The sequence below is a fragment of the Hemitrygon akajei genome, chromosome 8 (genome assembly GCF_048418815.1).
Source record: "Hemitrygon akajei chromosome 8, sHemAka1.3, whole genome shotgun sequence".
NCBI lineage: Eukaryota > Metazoa > Chordata > Chondrichthyes > Myliobatiformes > Dasyatidae > Hemitrygon > Hemitrygon akajei.
This window is the reverse complement of record NC_133131.1, coordinates 43835462-43857000: the sequence shown is the minus strand read 5'-3', so window position 1 is coordinate 43857000 and position 21539 is coordinate 43835462. Positions and strand designations below refer to the sequence as shown.

Sequence of the window (21539 nt, the reverse complement as noted above, 5' to 3'; positions counted from 1 at the left end):
AGTTGTAAGATTTTATTTATAGCTGATGAAAATTCTTCGTAATCGTTACTTAAGGATCCATGCTTCACAAGATAATGGGAAAGGTGTTCCCCGGATTCTGATTCACACTTTAATCTTCACTCTTACAGAATCAAAGGATGCCAAAATCCCAGTCCAACTCCACAAAATTCCTCTCCTGAAATGTCATTTTGCAGTTATCCCTCCGAATGTTTAAGAATTGCTTAACCTGAATTATTTCCCCCTGTACAGTCACCAGCTGTACAAATTAAAGTGCACGATTCCAGTGTATCCAACAGTCAGCCAGCATCCGTGTGAGAGCTGAGAATTACAGCCATGTAATTTTCCAGCTTGTATAAGAAAAATAGTTTGATGCACAGTTGGTTTGGTGTTAAAGCTAACTTTGGTGTTCACCAGACAGTGGGGAAATTGTATTTTTGTTGCAGATTGAGTATTATTTTTGCCATTAGAAAACATGTCCATTGTACCTCATTATAGAACTGTGCTACTTAGATTTGTAGTTAGGTCAAGAATTTCATAAAATTCATAGCATTCAGCTCAATTGAGTTAACTTTTTTATGACACCATATTGTCTACTTCATCTAAAACACTATCTGCATCTTCTAATGTTCCTTCGTCTCTTGTAGCCTGCCTCTAAACTCATCCATACTATTCACCTCAACAAATCAATGTAACCAGCTCTAGGGTAAAGAAGTGCTTCCAGAACTCTTATTGACGACTTATATTTATGGATTCCCCTATATTTGAAAACACTTGTCTGTCTGATCAAATCCATTGTAAAATTTTCAAAATTTCTTTTATGTCATCAATGATCTATTTTCCTAGAGAATGAGTACATCTCTCATTTCCAGAGGACTAGAATATAAAAGCAAGGATGTAATACTGAGGCTTTATAAGGTATTGGTCAGACCACATTTGGAGAATTGCGAGCTATTTTGGGCCTCATATTTAAGAAGGGATTGCTGGCATTGTAGAGGTCCAGATGACGTTTAGGAGAATGATCCTGGGAATGAAAAGGCTAACATATGAGGAGCATTTGATGGCTCTGGGCCTGTACTTGCTGGAGTTTAGAAGAATGGGGGTAGGGTGGCGAGATCTTATTGAAATCTACTAAGTATTGAAAGGCCTAGATAGAGTGGACACGGAGAGGATGTTACCTCTTGTCGGGTGGTCTAAGACAAAAGGGCACAGCCTCAGAAAAAGAAGAATGTCCCTTTGGAACAGAGATGAGAAGGAATTTATTTAGAGGTTGGTGAATCTGTGGAATTCATCGCCACAGATGGCTGTGGAGGCCAAGTCATTGGGTATATGATGCACCATCAATAACTCTCTCTGAGACGTGAAGTCGAGATATTGGCTTTTATTGACTGGAAGAAAGAACAAGCAGTAGTTGACCACCATACTACATCCTGGAGAATGAGGGCCGGGCTCAGGCCTCAATCGTCTTTATACCGGGGTCTGTGGGAGGAGCCACAGGAGCAGTCAGCGGGGGCGTGTCCAGACAGGTATATGTAGTTCACCACAGTATATTTAAAGTATAGGTTCATAGGTTCTTGATTAGGAAGGGTGTCAAATGTTAAAGCGAGAAGATAGGAGAATGGGGATGAGAGGGAAAGTAAATCAGCCATGATGGAATAGCAGAGTAGACTTGATGGGCCAAATAGCCTAATTCAACCTCTATGTTTTATGGTCTAAAGGTCTACTGGTTACATTCCAACAAATGCTTCTCAGACTGCCTACAGAGCTTTAGCATCTATTTTTTTCTTGTGGAGACTAAAACTGATCACAATAAATTAAAATGTAATCCAAAGAAGGTTCTACATATTTAATATAAATCTGCCTGTTTTTCAATTCTACCCCTCTAGAAATAACCCCCAATAAAATAGATTAGGCAATCCATTAACACTATCAACATCAATTGATAGTGTTAATTTTTTTTTCAATATGTACACACAGTTTCTTCTAATCCACTATTCTATCTAGACCATGGTTTCCCAACTGGGATCCATGGACCCTCTGTTTAATGGTATAAAAAAGGTTGGGAACCCCTGATGTAGACCCTGGAATAAATTGCAAATGGTTACCATGAATGGAAGAATGTAATGAATAGCAGTGTTTCATATCAGAACACATAGTTGATTTCAGCAATTCTGATGATAGCTTGCATCCTGAATTTAAGAAGCCTAATACGACTGATGATCTTGTTCACTCTCAACCACAGCACAGTCAGCCTTCGACAGGAATAACTCGCACGTGAATCCTGATAATTTTATGTCCGATCGTTTTTCGACGAATGGTTTTTACCTGACCATAAAGACTGCAAGAGATCGGTATCAATGTCGTTCGGGTATATCTAATAATACTATGCTCTACACCATTCGAGTTGGAAATGAATCACCTTGTGTAACTGTCAACTGCAACAGGCCCTTACCTACTGGTTCCACTTTCAGGTAAGATAAATCATGAAGGAGCTACATTAACCAATTGTCGTTTTATAGACCAGGCTAAATATAAAGGCCCTTATTCTGTTGTAACTTGACATAGCTCAAAAAGAACAATTTGCTGGACATGAAAGCAGATAATAATTGGCATGATAGTGGTTAATCTGAGGTCCTAGACGTTTGGTCGGGAACAACGTTGACTACGAAACTTCTGGATGGGTTGACTGTTAACTTCATCTGAAATGGTCTTGTGATCCAAGGCCATATTGGAATCGTTTATTATTGTCCCATGTACTGAGGTACAGTGAAAATCTAGTGAGTGTACTGCTCACAAATATAAAACCATTCGTGCATTGAGGTGGTACAAGTTAAATCAAAGCAGAATAAACTGCAGTGCAGGCAGGCAGTAAGGTGAAAGCTCCTAATGAGGTAGATTGTGAAGTCAAGAGTCTATCTTATCATACGAGAGGACCACATCCATAGATTAGTTAAGGATAAAACTTTTCTTGCCTTAAGAATATAAATGACCTGGCTGTGTGTTTATAGCGATCCAGCAGTTTTGTAAAATCATGGAATTTCTTTTAAGTGTTACAAGCTATTCAGTTAAGAGGGGAATTCAGGGACACACAGTAAGTGCTGATTTTGATGCTGAAATCCATATGTCATGAGTGGATATATTTAAAGAATGGTCTCAGCTATTGGACAAAGTGTTGCATCGACTTTGAACTTAAAACGATCTTGGTAATTTTGATGACCGCAAACCTAAGCAAAATGGGCGAGGTTTATTTCATTCGACAAAACCTTGAGAAAACATGAAATGGAGCAAATCGATAAAAGAATGTACTCACCTTGTGAAACAAAGAAGAACTTACCTAAAGTTATTTAACTCCCTATTAAGTATAAGGGTTTTACTGCACCTGGTTAAAGATGAGGTGCTTTTATATGGGTTTATACTGGGTATCATTGGAGCAATATAGGATGCTTAAGATAGAGAGGACAGAACGAAAGTGGGACCGAGAATTAATGTGACCTGACACCAGAAGCTTGGGGACACTTTGCAGATTGAATAGAGATGCTCTACAATCGTCCAATCTGCATTTGGCGTCTCCAGTGCACAGGAGATCATATTAGGAACACTGAAGGTAGAACACAAGATTCTGAGAAGTGCAAATGGATTGCCGCTTCACCTGCAAGGACTGTTTATGTCCACAGAAGTGGGGAGGGAAAAGGGGAAGCTTGAGAAAGTGCTAGGCAGAGATGGAAGAGTGAGCCAAGGAGGTGCAGAAGGAGGGGGATGCTGAAAGGGGAGAAGAGTGGAGTGGAAGATGAGTTTGGTGGTACAATCCAATTTGAAACTGGTGGAAATTACAGACAAAAATCTGGTGGAATGCCAGAGGAGGAGGGGAATCCTATCCTTCCGTTGGCTGGGAGGGGCAGCACTCTGAGATTCCTTTCAACTGTAGCGGGGAAAAGGTCCTGGTTAAGGGAAAAGGAGGACATCTCAGAAGTACCGGTTATTGGATCAGGTACAAAGTGGGAAGGAGTTGGGAGAGTAAAATGGCATCCTTACAGGATGTAGGCTGAGAGGTGGTGTACTGAGATAGCTGTGGATTAATGGTGGATATTGGTAGCTACCCCATAATGGTGGATATTGGTAGCTGAGACACCAAGAACAGGAAGGGAGGAGTCAAATATGGATCTTGTGACTGTCAGGGCAACTTGAAAATTAGTAGAAAAATAAATGAATTTCTTGATTTTACATGATTGCAGGAAGCAGTCATCGATAAGCCAGAACAACTGAGGAAGGAGGGTAACGAGAACAGAAGCTAGGACTGCTCCACATATACAGCAAAGGGAGAGGTATACAAATGGGTCCATAGGAAAGCCCAAACCTGTACCTTTGATCGGAAGGAGTGATTGGGCTTGAAGGTGGTTGTACAGGTTCAACCAGGTGAAGGAGGGGACTTGTTCAGCCTCTGTTCAGGGAAGAAGCGGGGGGGGGGGGTGGGCCCTCAGACTAATCTGATTGGGGTTGACCGTGTGGATGGATTATACGATTGTAAAGTGAACCTGTTGGGAACAAGAATCTAGAAATGGTGGAGGCATCAGAAACGTTGTGAATGTAAGGACAATTATAGTAAGTCCTGTAAGTTCTATGGGTAAGAAGAGCATTTTGAAAGGAAGGGTCCACCAGAACAATCCTGATTGTGATTCCAGGGAAAAGCTAGAAGAGAGATGCTAGCATGAGACTGGGGACTGTAGAGGGAAGATCCCCGAAAGGAATGAGGTCAGTAGGTGTCTGGGAGTCAATCACCACAGTTCTGTGGTGGTGTCATGTTGCAGTGGGAGATAGGAGATGTCCAAGAGCTGACATTCTTAACATTTCAGGTAAACCCTCTTTTTTTTTCCCAACACCTGTGGCAGTAACTCTCCATTTCTATTTTACACTTCAGGTTTTATTTTCTCCCAAATGCTGTTTTTTTTTCAAGTAATTGTCACCTTGACAACTTTGGTCTTCACCTTGTGCTAAACGTTCCTTCTCTCCCTCCACCCCTCACCCTCTCTGCACCCTTAAACAAGCGTCCCTACTCATTTTTCCAATTCTGACAAAGGATCCTTGACTGGAAACCTCTCTTCATAGATGCTGCCTGACCTACTGAACACCACTACCATCCAAGTTTTTTGCAGCTGATTAGATTAACCATGTTGTGGTGTGGAGGCCAAAGTCAATACTAATCTTTAATTTTTCTCCTTGTTTTCAGAGTGAGCTTTATTTTGAGGCATCCATTTAGAACCTCGGACAACGTTGTTGCAATGACAAGGTGGTCCAGCAATATCAAGCTCCTGGATGGTAAGTGCTGATGACCTTGCAGAGACTGATTATATTTATATAACAATACTACTGATTGTATAGCTGGAATAGGGAGTCAAGAAGATAAATATCACTTGGGCATTGGGGCTCCCAAATGAACCATGATATTGACCCATATGCAACATGGTGGTGTAGTGGCTAGTAAAGCACTTTACAGTACAGGAGACCCGGGTTCAATTCCCGCCGCTGCCCATAAGGCGTTTGTACGACCTGTCCGTGCATAAAAGTGTTCCGGTTAGTAGGTTAATTCCCGTGATTAGGCTAGGATTAAATTGGGGGAATGCTGTGCGACAAGGCTTGAAGGGCCAGAGGGGCCTGTTCCTCACTGTATCTCAATAAATAAAATATCATGTCCACCACGCATTCTCTGCAGCTGAATATCTTTGTTGGAAGTTTTTTTGCCAACCAGAGAAACCGGGGTGGGGGGGGGGTCCTTAGTGTGACTCAGAGACCCTCCAGCCTCTGTAAAGCCAACACTGGAGTCACAGAGTCAGAGGGCCATACAGCACAAAAACAGACCCTTCAGCCCATTACATCTATTATGCCCTTCCACATCCTCTCATTTGCCTGGTCTGTATCCTTCTATGCCTTGCCAATTGAAGTGTCTGTCTAAAAGCCTCTTGGTATCAGATTCCACCACCTCCTCTGGTTTCAAATATCATTTGCCCTCTGTGGAAAAAAAAACACCCCCTATATCCCCACTGAAACCTCTTCCTCTCACTTTAAACCTGTGCTCGCTTATCTTTAACTCCCCTACCATGGGAAAAAGATTTTTACTATCCCATGCCCCTCTTGATCTCGTGTATTTCTACCAGGTCACCTCTCAGCCTCCTTCACTCCAGGCAGAACAAGCCCAAACTCTCCTCTCTCTCTCTCTCCTTGACTGAAGTCCTCCAGTCAGGAAGCATGCTGGCGAATCTCCTCTGCACACTCTCCAGTGAAATTAGATCCTAAAGACCAGAATCAGACTTGGGGCACCGGAGTAGTGGAGCAGCTGTACTAAGTACTGCACTTTCCTGCTGGTACCAGTGGAAACTTGCAGAAAGTTAGTCACAACACTGAGAAGTTCCCAGCAATCTCATTGACAGGGTACATTTCTTATCCATGGATCTGTACAAATTCCAATGCAGAAACCATTGATCTTCCAGTGCTGGGAACTCTTCTGTAGTTCCACTTTCTCCTGAAAAACTTGTATTTCCTTTTCAAAGAGTAATCCCTGTGCTTATTAAATGACACTTTAGATGAAACCTCTATAGCCACAAGTTGAGACTAGTTTAGAAGGTGTCTGACGTTGACTTCTTTGCATGCAAAATACACAAAAAGAGAAAGCTGAAAATATTTGGAACAAAAACAGAAAGGGTTCATCAGCTTCTGTACAAGGACTTGCCAGGATCTTGTTTTTTCAATCTAATTGTTTTGTCATCCAGTTGCTATTTCTGCTTTGTGTTTGACATTTGTGGGAGAGGTGGAAGTGGATGCCAAGTTTTTTTTAAACTTTAGTTCTGTTTTTACCTTCAGCTATGGATCCCAATAACCTCGACGCCTTGACAAGTCGCAGTGGAGGCATGGTTGTCATAACAACCATTCTCTCGATTCTGCTGTTTTTGCTGCTGTTATTGTTTATCGCTATGCTCGCCATGTTTTGGTAAGTTAAACATTTTGGGTCTTCAGTCATGCTCTTGAAATGGGAGGTTTCGGCAGCTACAGGCTCTAGAAACATCAGGTTATTTTCTACAGAAGATAATCTGCCTTCCCTCCCTAATGCAATCCTACCTCACTATTTCCCCTGAAAGGAGGAGCTTTTATTACCTTTACCTCAGGTGTTGGCAGCTTCTTCAGGAATTTAGTCATTGTGCTCCCATGCTAAATTAACTGAAAACTGGCTTCTCCACTCTAGAGCTCTCATGCAAGGTTATTGACCTAAAGCAATACTCTCTCCACTGGTAAGAGAAAATCTGCAGATGCTGGAAATACTTCGTCCTGCCAAAGGGTCTCGGCCAGAAATGTCGACTGTTTACTCTTTTCCATAGGTGCTGCCTGGCCTGCTGAGTTCCTCCAGCATTTTGTGCGTGTTGCTCTCTCCACTGTTGTTACCTGTGAGGCTGAGTAGCTCCAGCACGCCCGGTTATTATTTCAGATTTTCACTAGTATTACGCTTCTGAATCATTTTTTTCCCTTACTTACACCTATATTTTTGTAATTGATGAGAAGGGATAGTTCAGGAAAATCAAATAAACGTCAATAGTTTTGTAAGTTCTTAGGAGTTTTTTCATGGGTTTGCTTGTAATAGTGTCCTGTCTTCATTTCCAAAGATTTCAGAGCAACCCTGAAGGTCCATTGTCACTGAGATTGAATCGCCAGTTAACAGCAGTAGGCTGAGTACCATTCCTTGTCACAGATACCGTTGAGCTACTCGCTACATAGTTTCACCACAAATCCCTCCAAACTCAGTCAGCTAATGCATTGCCACGCATAAAACTGAGGGGCAGAGACTGGAACTAAAAACAGAAACTGCTGGAAGCACTCAGCTGGTCTGTGGAAAGAAGAACAGAGAATTGAAGATCCTGTATCAGAATTGGGTGCTAGGGAGCAAAGCTTTTCCAAAAATTTACCTGTCGTTGCATTGGGGTGATAATGGAATCTGTTGTGAAGTGTCACACTGCTTCCACACAAGTGAACGGGGAAAGGATCTCTCGCCGTTTGTGCCTGAGATCACGTATGGCCACTCAACTACACTCAAAGTGGTTACTTTTGAAATCTGGGACATCTGGTGGGAGTGCAGCATCTTAAGAAAGAATTTTTAAAAAGATAAAATTAGCCTAATTTGTTTTTCTCAGATGATGGTTTCATACCCACTTCATTTAATCTGTTCCACATTATGTATCAATAGATATTGACTTGTGAACATTTTCTTTACATTGCAGTTGCAGAAGATCCGGCTCAAGCAATTTTTCTGAACCTATACCCACATTTGGCTCCCTTCGCCGATACAACACCCACAGCTTGCAAAACAAAGGAAACATCATCACTACCAAAGGGAACTTCTAAAGCAATGGGGATGATGCTAGTACAGACTATATCTACATGAATCCAGCAGCCACCTTTCCCCTGAGAATCTCACCCACTCTCTGATTACACAGCAGAATATCCCAGGCAACTTTGCTGGGCTGGTGTTTGGAACAATGAAGTGTTCAATGCTGATGATCCAGACGTTTACTGCGGATAATCCCATGGTCAGTTTCTCTCCCTTTTAGGTAACAGAGGTCTCCTTTCTCAACGTGAAAATATGCATGCAAAGTGATAGAAAAATGTTTTGTATTTAAGTTGAGGAATGACTGTTCTAAACCTCCCACACTTGTACACTCCACCACTGCCTGATATGTTGGTTGCCCACATCATCCTTGACCTTACAGCAAGGAAAACCCTTTCTACTACTGTTATAGAATCTATATGAAGCCCATTTTGTCCCAAAGAGTCCAACAGAGTTTGACTCTGTTACTATTGCCTGATCTGGCACTGGTTCACAGAGCAATAACATTGCTGCCCAATTCTTGGCCTTTCAGAATCAGAATCAGGTTTGTTATCACCAGTATTTGTTATAGCGGCAGCAATGCAATACATAATATAGAAGAAAAAAAATAAAGTAAATAAATAAATTACAGTATACGCGTATTGGATAGATTAAAAATTGTGCAAAAACAGAAATAGTATATATTAAGAAGTGAGGTAGTGTTCACATGTTCAATGTCCATTTAGGAATTGGATAGCAGAGGGGAAGAACCTGAATCGCTGTTCCATTAAGGTGTTCCTGTGTGCTTGGGCATCTGCCTTTCCTTATCCAACAGCTGCCCAATGTGTTTCTGATAAGCCTTCCACTTCATCCAGTGCCTGTAATCTGGGTCACTGCCAAGGAATGGGTTCAATTCCATTAGGGTTTTCTTGTGGATGGGGAACTCATTGCAGTCCAATGTATGAACTTCCCCACTGCTGCCCCGCTCTCTGCCAATTTTACTAAATATTTTCTAAGCAATAAAAAGCACTTTTCCACTATTAAGCTCTTTTGATCAGTATGCTGCTGGGTCAAAGTGCTGTTGTATCAATCTCACTGGTGTTTCCACTTGCATCAGGTAACTGAGTCGGTATTGAGATGAACACACAGCAGCAACCTTTGATGCACACTGCTTAGTCTAATCGCATGCAACTCTGTGCTAGAATAAGCTAGAATGGAAAACTGGCCATAGCTCTAAATTTCTGGACTGAAATTTTTCCCCAGTGCTGAGGAGACCATTAAAACTTGGAGAACTTTGAACATTTTTTCTTTGCACTGCAAGCAAGGCACTACATGCATAAAGAAAGATTCAAAACCAAGTGGATATTGTAGAGATCTGTTTGAGAATCTTTCAGATAGGAAGAGACTAAGAGTGAAATGTATGGCAGGTGAGAGGCATTCCTCATTTCACAACATCGCCTTTGGTACCTAACATCAATGAACGTATGAATGATACTATTATGTGAGAATAGCTTTAGGCTCTTAGCTCCAATCATGAGCACATTATTAATCTGGCACCATTTCTATCTGAGTTTTTATAGATGGGTCTAGCAAGCTAATGACTTCCAAGAATTCAAACCTTTCTAATTGTGATTGTAACATAATACACCCAGCATTGCATTCACAGTGTTATTACAGTTGTCGAAGATGATGCACTAACATACAGAGTATTAGAATTCACTGTTTTCCCATAAGGTAGATTGAGTTAGCTATGCCACCCAGAAAGGAGAGATAATCCAGCCCAGTTTCTTCCTACAGCGAAGCGGCAAATGTCTGAGGTTTAGACACATTTACAACAGCAGTAGAGGACAAGGAAAAGGCAGATAAATTAACTCTTGATCAGGCAATATTTATGAAGTCATGGTAGAAAGCCCAGAGGAGAAACTGCAGAAAAAATGGAATGGATGTTGGAGTGTTGAACAGAAAAGACTCGGGAATGCTGAATGGTTGGTTTGCATTGAGAAGCGCTATATTCAGATGTACTGAGGACCCAAAGAGTAAGCTTTGGAACACCAGAATTTACAGCCACATGCCTTGTGACATTTGAGACAATCCACCCTTTGGTAGCTTTGTGTAGAGCCTTACCACCCTTGGGACAAGAGTAGGAAAATCCCCAAAAACTGGAATCTGCCTCAAGACCGGGATACATTACAAGTGGGTAGGGGTATGGTGACCCGAAGAACAAAACGTGCACCCAGGAAGGGACATGGAGAAGCATGCCTAGAGGTTAAACATGATGTTAGCAGCAGGTAAAGGCAAAACTGTTGAAATTTATCAGAGGCTCAGTGTAGGCATGGATTGCGGAGTGACAAACATGACTGTTGGCTGAAGGGGAAAGCTGCAGTGGTACAGAAGTCTGCTGAGAGAACTTGTTGTTAATATAACATTGATTAGAATTGCAACGCTATGTGAGTTTCTGAAACACAATATGACTTTTGACTTTGAGAGCACTTTGAACACAAATACAGGGAAGTTGCTGCCTGCTGGTGCTATCATGTGATTACTCAGTTCTTCCTGAAGTTAGCAACATTTAAAAAAAAATTAGATTTATTGCGTGAGCTTGCACAATACAGCAACAACGGAAGATCCCAATCTCAGATATGTGGCAGGTTGATGTGCTAAGAAAACCTGCCCAGTTCTATAAAGTGACATTTATTCTGCGTGATATTTTATGAAATAGTTTTATATATTATATGTTACCAGGGTTCTTTTGTCCATTCTTAACACTGTGGGGGGGTATTGTATATGTAAAATGTAAATTAATTCCTAATATAAAATAATAAAAACAGCTTAAAATTATGTGTGAATATTATCCTTGAACTATAATGAAGAAGGCGGTAGGAAGTACTCTGCCTATTATCCAACATTTTTGTAACAACCCACACATTGTAAGGTAAGGAAATAAAGAAATTCTTTTTATCAGAACTATTCTATCCAAATTAGTCTTTTCCCAATTCAACTTGTTCCTGTGATGTTGATATTACTCAGATGAACTAGTTGAATATGGTCTTGGAGTTTCAATAATTGGCCTCTTGTTATCAATCACTCCCACCCAACACCTGACTCACAACCATTCCAATTACAAACAGAGCAATGCTTCATTATATACTGTAACAATAGAAGTCTTGGTTGACAATCTTTGAACTATATTTATTGTACAACTAATATGAAAACAACATTCAAAATATTTTTTTTCCCTGTTGACCCGACTTATTTTAGAGGGTTCCTATTACAAATGTCCTTGAACTCCCAGACTCCATATAACCCCATAACCATACGATATAGGAGCAGAATCAGGCCATTTGGCCCATCGAGTCTGCTGTGGCATTTTATCATGGCTCATTTTTATCATTTTCCCTCTCGGCCCAAATCTCCAACCTTCTCCCCATATCCCTTCATGCCATGACTAATTAAGAATCTATCATTCTGTGCCTCAAATATATCCACAGCCACCTGCGGCAATGAATTCCACAGATTCACCATGCTCTGGCTAAAGGAATTCCTCCTCATCTAAAAGGACACCCCTCTAATCTGAGGCTGTGTCCTCTGGCCTTTCCACCATAGGAAACAGCCTCCACATCCACTCTATCGAGCACTAAGCCAGGCATTAAGGAGTGAGTTCAGGTTACCACGCAGAGAGAGGATGACAAAGATGGAGCTTATGCTGTAGATAAGAGCATAAGACCATAAGAAATAGAAAGAGAATCAGAACCAGGTTTAAAAAACATGCAAAAACAGGAATACTGTATATTTTTTAAAAAGTGAGGTCCAGTGATTCAATGTCCATTTCAATGTCCAAAGATTCAATGTTCATTTAGGAATCGGATGGCAGAGGGGAAGCTGTTCCTGAATTGCTGAGTGTGTGATTTCAGGCTTCTGTACCTCCTACCTGATTGTAACAGTGAGAAAAGGGCATGCCCTGGGTGCTGGAGGTCCTTAATAATGGACACCGCCTTTCTGGTCAAAGAACACTGAGGCTGTCTACAAGAAGAGTCAGAGCCGTCTCTATTTCCTGAGGAGACTGAGGTCCTTTAACATCTGCCGGATAATGCTGAGGATGTTCTACGAGTCTATGGTGGCCAGTGCTATCATGTTTGCTGTTGTGTGCTGGGGCAGCAGGCTGAGGGTAGCAGACACCAACAGAATCAACAAACTCATTCGTAAGGCCAGTGATGTTGTGGGGGTGGAACTGGACTCTCTGATGGTGGTGTCTGAAAAGATGATGCTGTCCAAATTGCATGCCATCTTGGACAATGTCTCCCATCCACTCCATAATGTACTGGTTAGGCACAGGAGTACATTCAGCCAGAGACTCATTCCACTGAGATGCAACACTGTGTGTCATAGGAAGTCATTCCTACCTGTGGCCATCAAACTTTACAACTCCTCCCTCGGAGTGTCAGACACCCTGAGCCAATAGGCTGGTCCTGGACTTATTTCCACTTGGCATGATTAACTTATTATTATTTAATTATTTATGGTTTTATATTGCTATATTTCTTCACTATTCTTGGTTGGTGCGGCTGTAACGAAACGCAATTTCCCTCGGGATCAATAAAGTATGTCTGTCTGTCTGTCTGTCTGTCTGAGACACCGCTCCCTGAAGATGTCCTGGTTACTTTGTAGGCTAGTACCCAAGATGGAGCTGACTAGACTAACAGCTTCTTTTGGTCCTGTGCAGTAGCCCCTCCATACCAGACAGTGATGCAGCCTGTCAGAATGCTCTCTACGGTACAACTATAGAAGTTTTTGAGTAGGTCATTAAGTCCTATATTCCCATTCTATCAATAAATAAGGTCCTGTACTAAAGCTTTATCTCTTGATTCCATGCTGTTTATAAATTCTTGAATGTACTCCACTACTGAGCCTCTACAACCCTCCTGAATGGAGAATTCCAAAGATCTACTACTCTCTGCGTGGAGATTTTCTTTCTCATCTCTGCCTGGAAAAAGCAGTTCCTAGATCTGGACATCCTAGCCAGAAGAAACGTAAACCCTGAATTTACCCTGCCAAGCATCACAAGAAATTATTTTTTTTTCCCCAGAGAATTTACACTCTATAATTCAAGAGAGTATGGATCTTGGTTCCCTAACTTCTCAACACACCACTCCAGGAGTAAACCTGGTGAACATTAGTTTCACTTTCCCTATTCAGATTAGATTAGGTTACTGTCGTGTATGCCAGGAGATAATGAAATTCCTTGTTCACAGGAAGCTCGGGTCATAAACTTGGTTATGTTTTGTAACTTCAAAACATTTAAACTATTTCACTGGGAGGCATGGGAGTCCAGAATGCAGATCCATCTCTGAGTTTACTTTAAGCGAGGCTCTCCCGTATCACGTAGTATTGTGATGATGTATGCAATTAACAGATTTTTACATTTAACCCATAAATAATTATTTAGGCAAACAAGAATGTTCAATCAAGCAACATAGATGCAAGATTACTCAAATATTACTTAAATATACAACAATGGTAATAATAAGTACAGTGATGAATACAAAGCAGAATAATGGTGCAAAGACTAGAATCTGAATCACTTTATTGCCAGTATATGAAAATACCAGAATTGATCGTGGTTTGGCACCAAGCATAAAACACAGGACAATCCCATAACAGACAACAAAAAAGCAACCACTAATTTACAAGACAATAGTGCGAGAAACCATGAGAAACCAACAATTAGCATAATTGCCAATAATCAAACTTAAATCATTGTGAACATATAAGTAGATTAAATAATGAATCAACAGAAATAGGATAGCAGGATTGACCGTTTAATGAATGCTGTGCAGGGACAGTTAGGGGATTACATCCGAGTGAGTTTTGTTGAGAAGCTGGATAGTTACTGGAAAGAAGGTTTGGAGATGACGGTGGTGATGGGCTTGTAACATCTCTCTGATGACAACTTGGTGAATAGGTGACTGCTAAGGCGGTGGAGTCAGCTGTCATTTTTCCAGCTCTTTTCATTGCTCTGGTAATGAACAGGTCCTTTAATGTCAGTAGCTGACGGCCAATGATCTTCTCTATTAAGTGGACCACTCGCTGTAGTCTGCAGTACTTTTAATGCAGTTTGAAGTAGTACAAAAGGAAATGTTAACTTAACAATAGTGGAATAACCAGTTCAGGTAGAGGTAAGCGTAGGAGAATGAGGCAAAGCCACCATTTGTTCTTTACAGAGGAAGGCTGAACCTGTTGATAAGGTCTCAACGTGACCCAACACTATCAGAACAAGATACTTCTACTCTACAAGATTAGTCAGTATTATTTCCAGTACACAAGAGTAAAGGAGAATGAAGTGTTTCTCCAGATCCAATACAGCACCAGAAAATACACAACAAGAAAAAGAACATAATAGTAAAAACCACAATAAATATAAATACGTAAGATAGCATATATACATAGATTGATTGTAAGTCTATAAGGTGACGCTAGGCACAGGAGTGTCTGTACATAAGGTGACTCTGACAAGAAGTGATAAAGTAGTGGTGGTTGGGGTGGGTGGAGGTGTTGATCAGGCTTACTGCTTGGGGAAAGTAACTGATTTTGAATCTGATGGTCCTGGTGTGGATGTTACAGAGCCTCCTCCCTGATGAGAGTGGGACAAACAGTCAAAGAGCAGGGTGGTGGGATCCTTCATGATATTACTAGCCTTCTCCTGGCACCTTTCTGTACATATGTCCTTGATGGCGGGTAGGCTGGTGTCGGTGATGCATTGGGCTGTCTTGAGTGCCCAACGTAGAGCCTTCCAGTCTGCCGCAGTGCAGTTCCCGTACCATGCAGTGATGCAGCTTCGTAGGATGCCCCCACTGCACATCTGTAAAAGGACGCGAGTTTAGATGTGCGTAGTCCAGCTCACTTCAGCCTCTTTGGAATATAGAGATCTTAGTGACCTTTTCTGACTGTGTAGGATGTGTACTGGAACCATAAGAGTTTGTCTGAGATGTGCACACCCATGAGTTTGAAACCTGCTCTACTCCAGTCCTCTTGCAATAAACCTCAACACAATGTCTTCCCTCCTAATTTCCTGCTGCAGCTGTTGTTCATTTTCAGTGATTTGTGTTCAAAGACGCCTAGTCCCTTTGACCACCATTACCTTTCAATCTGTTCCTACTTAAGCTAAATATTAAACTTTTTTTCCATTAAAACAAGTCCCAGTTTCCCTTTACTGTAGGGGTCAAAGGTATAGAAGAGTCCCATTGGGGTCCCTCCAAGTGCCAAGAGTGCAAAGCAAAGACAAGGAGTTGGGAATTCAATAGAACCTGCCGGACACCTGCTGCAGGAGCTATTGATAGGACATGGGTGGCTTCCTTGTCAGGTGAAGGCATCATGGACAATATCGACACTGATGCTGCTGCAAGCCAGCAGATTGCAGGAGATCTGCCATGAGAAGATCTGAAGTACGTTTTGTTAAGGCAGAGTAAGAGCTATCAAAAAATACAATCTCAGATTTCTGGTGGAGACAGAGATGCCAATGCAGCAGGTAGGTCCCATTGCCTTTCATGTGCCTGCATGAGTTCCTTCCGCATTGTTTATTTATTCATTGAGATACAGAGCAGAACACACCCTCCTGGCTCCTCTACGCACACTGCCCAGCAACTCCGGACTTAACCTAGTCTAATCACAGGACAATTTACAACAATGAGTTAGCCCACCTACCGGTGTGACTTTGGACTGAGGGAGGAAATTGGGCACCGTGAAGAAACACAGGGAGAACGTACACACTCCTTCTGGGCACCAGTGGGATCTGAATGTGGGTAACTGGTGCTGTAAAGCATTGTGCTGACCGCCATGCCACCTGCTGACCGAGTGGGGCGTGAGGACTAATTGAGCCTGACTGCTGGCCTGGTAGGGTTTAAGGCACTTCAGGAAGATTAGGGCTCACCGAGCCACAGCTGCAGTTCTGACAAAGCAATGAAGGGGAATGAAATAATGGTAGCCATTGTTCCACAGTCTTGAGGAGAGTTCAGCGCCATTCCAATTGTACCTAGCCTCTGCCTAAAATCCCAGTGCCTAAGCCATTATTGCTTTACCTGCAAATGTCTGGCTCCCTGATAACCTGGCCATATCACCTCACATTCCATTAAAGTCCCCTTGGCTCTCCCAACATGACCCATCTGTGGACTAGAGGAAAGGGACAATCACTGCGTGGTCCCATTATTGTAGGAGGGTTAGGACACCCAAAAACACCACGTAACTCGCAGAAACAATCACTGGAGCGAGGAATGAACATCGCGGGAGAGCGAGTGAAATCAGCCCGATCCTCGCCTCCACGCTTGGGTTTTCCAGTCTATCTGGGCCGGCGTTTAAACCTGAATTGCCAAAGCACCGGGTAGAGCTACGCTCGGGGACCCAGGCCGTGGCACAGCCCGAAGCCGGCCTCGATTTCATCAAATCGGCCTGGTGCTCGGAGCGATCCAGTCTCGCTCCCGGGTTAGGTGGTCTGGCATTGGAACCGTGTTACAAGTTCCCACCATTCTGAGCACATAACACAACATTGCGATCCCACGACCCAGGACTTCACGGACCATCCCCAGTGCAAACTGCAGAGGGAGTGTTGCTCATGAACCGACGTAGGAGCGATGGAGGGCTATGGGAATGTGCTCCCCGAGGGATGCCACAGTTTATTGTCATGTGCACAAGCACACGTATGCACAGATACAATGAAAAACCGACTTGCAGCAGCTTCACAAGCATGTAGCGTCAGATACCATAAGGTATAGAAGCAGAGTCTGCTCCACCATTTCATCATGGCTGGTCTATTTTCCCACACAGCCCCAGCCTCCGGCCTTCTCTCCGTATCCCTTCATGTCCTGACTAGTCAAGAATCTATCAACCTCTGTCTTAAATATACCCAGTGGCTTGGTCTCCACAGTCACCTGCGGAAAAAAAAATCCAGATTCACCACTCTAACTGAAGAAATTCCCTCACAACTCCAATCTAAAAGATGCCCCTCTATTCTGAGGCTGTGTCCTCTGGTATTAGACTCCCGCACCCTCTCCACGTCCACTCTAGCGAGGCTTTTCAACGTTTGATAGGTTTCAATGAGGTCACCTCTCATTCTTCTTAATTCCAATGAGTTGAGGCCCAGAACAATCAAGTGCTCCTCATACGCAAGCCTTTCAATCCCAGAGGCCTTTGAACCCTCTACAACATCAGGACGTTCCTTTTTGGATAAGAGGCCCAAGGCTGCCCTCAATACTCCAAATGAAACCTTGTCTGAGCCTTATTTCATTTCATCCTTGCTTTTATATTCTAGTCCTCTTGAAATGAGTGCTAACATTGCATTTGTCTTCCTCACCACCAACTCAACCTGCAAGTTAACCTTTAGGGAATCCTGCACAAGAACCCTTAAGTCCCTTTGCACCTCAGATTTTTTAATTTTCTCTCCAATTAGAAAATAGTCTACACTTCTATTTCTCCAACCAGAGTGCATGGCCATACAATTCCTGATTTGTATAATTCACAAAAAACAGAGATTTGACATAAATTTATGCAAAATTATCTCAGAAAGAGCACAAATAAAATAAAACAAAATCTACTGTAGTGAAAAGTCGTCATGGTGTCGTTACACTGAGGCAGTGATTAGGATTGTGCAGGTTGGTTCAAGAACTGAATGGCTGAAGGGAAGTAACGTTCTTGGTGTGCAGTTTTTGAATGCAGTGAACTGATTTAAAGAGATTAAAAGAGCAATTTTATCAGTCACGTGTCCTGTACATTGAAACTTAAAAACATCGAAAGATTATTAAGGGATTGGACACGCTAGAGGCAGGAAACGTGTTCCCAATGTTGGGGGAGTCCAGAACCAGAGGCCACAGTTTAAGAATAAGGGGTAGGCCATTTAGAATGGAGTTAGGTAAAACTTTTTCACCCAGAGAGTTGTGGATCTTTGGAATGCTCTGTCTCAGAAAGCAGTGGAGGCCAATTCTCTGGATGCTTTCAAGAAGGAGTTAGATAGAGCTCTGAAAGATAGCAGTCAAGGGATATGGGGAGAAGGCAGGAACGGGGTACTGATTGTGGATGATCAGCTATGATCACATTGAATGGCGGTGCTGGCTCGAAGGGCCGAATGGCCTTGCACCTGTTGTCTATTGAAACATTGCAACATCCAGTGAACTGTCTTGCTTATGTCAAGTCAAATCAGCAAGGGTTGTGCTGGGGGCAGCCCGCAAGTCTGCCATGCATCTGGTGCCAACACAGCGTGCTCACAACTCTCTAACCCCAACCGGACATTTTTGGAATGTGGGAGGAAACCAGGACGCCCGGAAGAAACCCATGTACTCACAGGGAGAACGTACAAACTCCTTACAGGCTGCAGCGAGATTTGAACCCCGATCAGGCTTTGTGGCTGCCTGTAAGGAGCTGAAACTCAAGGTTGTATAATGTATGCATAATTTGATAATAAATGTACTTTGAACATTAATATTCTAATTAATGCATGATTACCATACTCCACCATTCTTATCTTAACTGTAGTTATTGCTGTTCTTTTAATGCAGTAAATGTATCCCTACTGCATTTTCTGGAGATGGCTCTGTAAACCTGGAGGTGCAGATTTAACACAGCCCGAGACATTGAAACACTGGTTAACACTGATTACTGCTCATTAATTGAGTACCTGCTAGATTTGGTTTATCTACTGAATGTGAATTGGTCTATATTGCTTGTGTGCATGTTTCAGTCTCATATAAACTTTAATAGAACTTTGTTAACTTGCATGAAAGTAGGAAAATGTCTTTACTTACTGCCTGATATTGATCCTAGAAGAACCATTTGTTGTGCTTAATGCACAAGGCGGTACTTGCGTCCCTTCACCACTGAATTCCCAAATCGAACCACACCTGTACAGATTGCTCAGTGTCCTCTGGCTGCTGGAGTTGGGCATGACTCCATAATTATTTGGCTGAGATTAGAGCGTTATTATTGAGACAGAACTGATTCATTGCCTGTGTGTGAGAGTGGGAAAGGGCATTGCTTAGCTTCCAGAGGTCTGATGCTTTGACAGTGGGTGAAGAAGCAAAGCAGGAAAGGAGAGAAAATATAAAAACTGAGAGCCTTTAAATGTTTGGTGAAGGTGCCCAAGGTAGCTGATGAAACAAAACACCCCCTTTTACTCTTTACTTAACTTCAAAGGCTTTTTACAAGATTCTATTCATACCAAGCAAGCAACAATACAATACAATCAGGGAGTGACACAAATTCGTCGCCACACCTTTGGAGCAGAGAAATATCCCCCGTGACATTACACTTCTTCAGATGCCCCCTTCTCAATACGAGCATCGGAAAGAAGACACAGGAACCCTAAAAAGTGAAAATACAGTAGTTTTTTCTCCCCCTCTGCCATCAGATTTCTGAACGGCCTATAAATCGATGAATATTGCCTCACTATTTTGCTCTGTTTCTGCACAGTATATTTATTTATTGTATTTCTTGTTGTAATCTATAGTATATTGTGTGTAATGCTCCTGTACCATTTCTGCAAATCATTGAAGTTCCTGACTTGGCAGCGGAGAAGGAAGAAGAAGCGAGCTGTGGCGGTGGTTGTCATCGATAATAATAATCTGATTCTGATTCCGAGTACTTGCTCTGTTTTCCTCTGATTTCAAAGTTCTTTAGCATCGCTGCTACTTAAATAGCACGCTTATGTTTTAAGACTATCAGAGTGTACAACGTTTCTGGATGAAGGTTGTCAGGTAAACTTAACCTCATCCTTACCAGTCACAGGCCTAGAAAACTCATAGTGCAACTTTTTATTTACGTACACTGTTTGGTCAGATTCTATCAGAAATTAGTGGGTAAAAGGAGGTTCTGTGCATGCTGTCTACTTCCTGAATAAATTCTTTGGTAATCTGTTTTTGGATCTTCCACGCACAGGGCTCATGCACACATACCCACCCAGACCTGTGTAATGGTGCCAATGGTAAGTTGGAGGCCACTTCTTGGGTGTGTGCATTCCTCGCATTCAACACAGACGTCGGCCTCTGAGGTGGCAGACTTCTGGGTCTCATTTATGTCTTACACCTCCCGCTGGGCACTTGCCCCCCATCTCAGATCTCAGCCCAGTCCAAAGCCTATCTCTGGTGTCAACCCAAATCATGACTCAATGCCCTCCTCCCAGCTGATTGGACTCATTCCCCCAATCCAGCTCTTGAGGTCCGAAGAGATCACCATCTGGGTCTCTCCTTATGGTGAATCTCTGAAATCCTGCCAGAACGCTCAAAGGCAGAGGGAGGGATAAGAGCACTTCATGTGCCCAGGATGGCAGAAAGGTTCAGTGTGAAAGGTAAAGGAATGTGAAAACCAACAGTAACAGCTTCCCTAAGTTAATAAAAATTAAAAGACTAACAATAACAATTCTGTATCCCTCACTGACAAACACAAGAATTGATACTGGGGAATCGAGAGATGGCAGAGGAATTAAACTGATAATTTACATCTGATTCATAGAACAAAGAATAAAAAACATGTAGGAAGTAACCAGAGAAGCACAAATCTAGAGAGAATTTAAAAATCAAGGAAATAAGCAACACCCACAAAATGCTGGAGGAACTCAGTAGGTCAGGCAGCATCTATGGAAATGAGAACACAGTTGCCGTTTTGGGTCAAGACCCTTCTTCGGGAATGAGAAGGCAGGGGGAGGATGCCTGAATAAAAAGGTGGGGGAGGTGGGAAGGAAATAGGTGAAGCCATGTAGTTGGGAAAGTTTAAGAGTGGGAGAAGAAGGAATCTGTTAGGAGAAGGGACAGGATCATAGAGGAAGGGGAAGAAGGAGAGGACCCAGGGGAAGTAATAGGTGAGAAGAGGTAAAAGGTCAGTGTGGAGAATTGGGGGGGAGGTGGATTTGCTTATTGGAAGTAGAAGTCTATATTCATGCCGTCAGATTTGAGGCTGCCCAGATGGAATATAGAGCATTGCTCCTGCCTACCGAGGGTGCTCTCATCTTGGCACAAGAGGAGGTCATGGATTGATATGTCAGAACGGGAATGGGAATGGGAATTAAAATGTGTGGTGGGCAGTGCGGAGGTGCTCGATGAAGCAGTCCCCCAACATGACGGATCTCATCAGCGTAGGGGAGGCCGCATCGGGAGCACTGGACACAACTGACGACCCCAGCAGATTCACAGGTGAAGTGTTGCCTCACCTGGAAGGACTGTTTGGG

The 21539-nt window shown here is 42.6% G+C and overlaps 1 protein-coding gene across 1 annotated transcript in view; it reads left to right on the top strand.

Annotated features, from left to right (window-relative positions):
• Nucleotides 1-11179, top strand: part of upk3b (uroplakin 3b) — a 52038-nt gene extending 40859 nt beyond the window's left edge. Inside the window, exons 4-7 of the mRNA XM_073052993.1 lie at nt 2240-2468; nt 5222-5310; nt 6850-6976; nt 8256-11179. Of these exons, the coding sequence (XP_072909094.1) occupies nt 2240-2468; nt 5222-5310; nt 6850-6976; nt 8256-8379 (569 nt within the window). The 3' untranslated portion in view covers nt 8380-11179. The remainder of the gene's footprint in view (nt 1-2239; nt 2469-5221; nt 5311-6849; nt 6977-8255) is intronic.
• The last annotated feature ends 10360 nt before the right edge of the window (nt 11180-21539 follow it).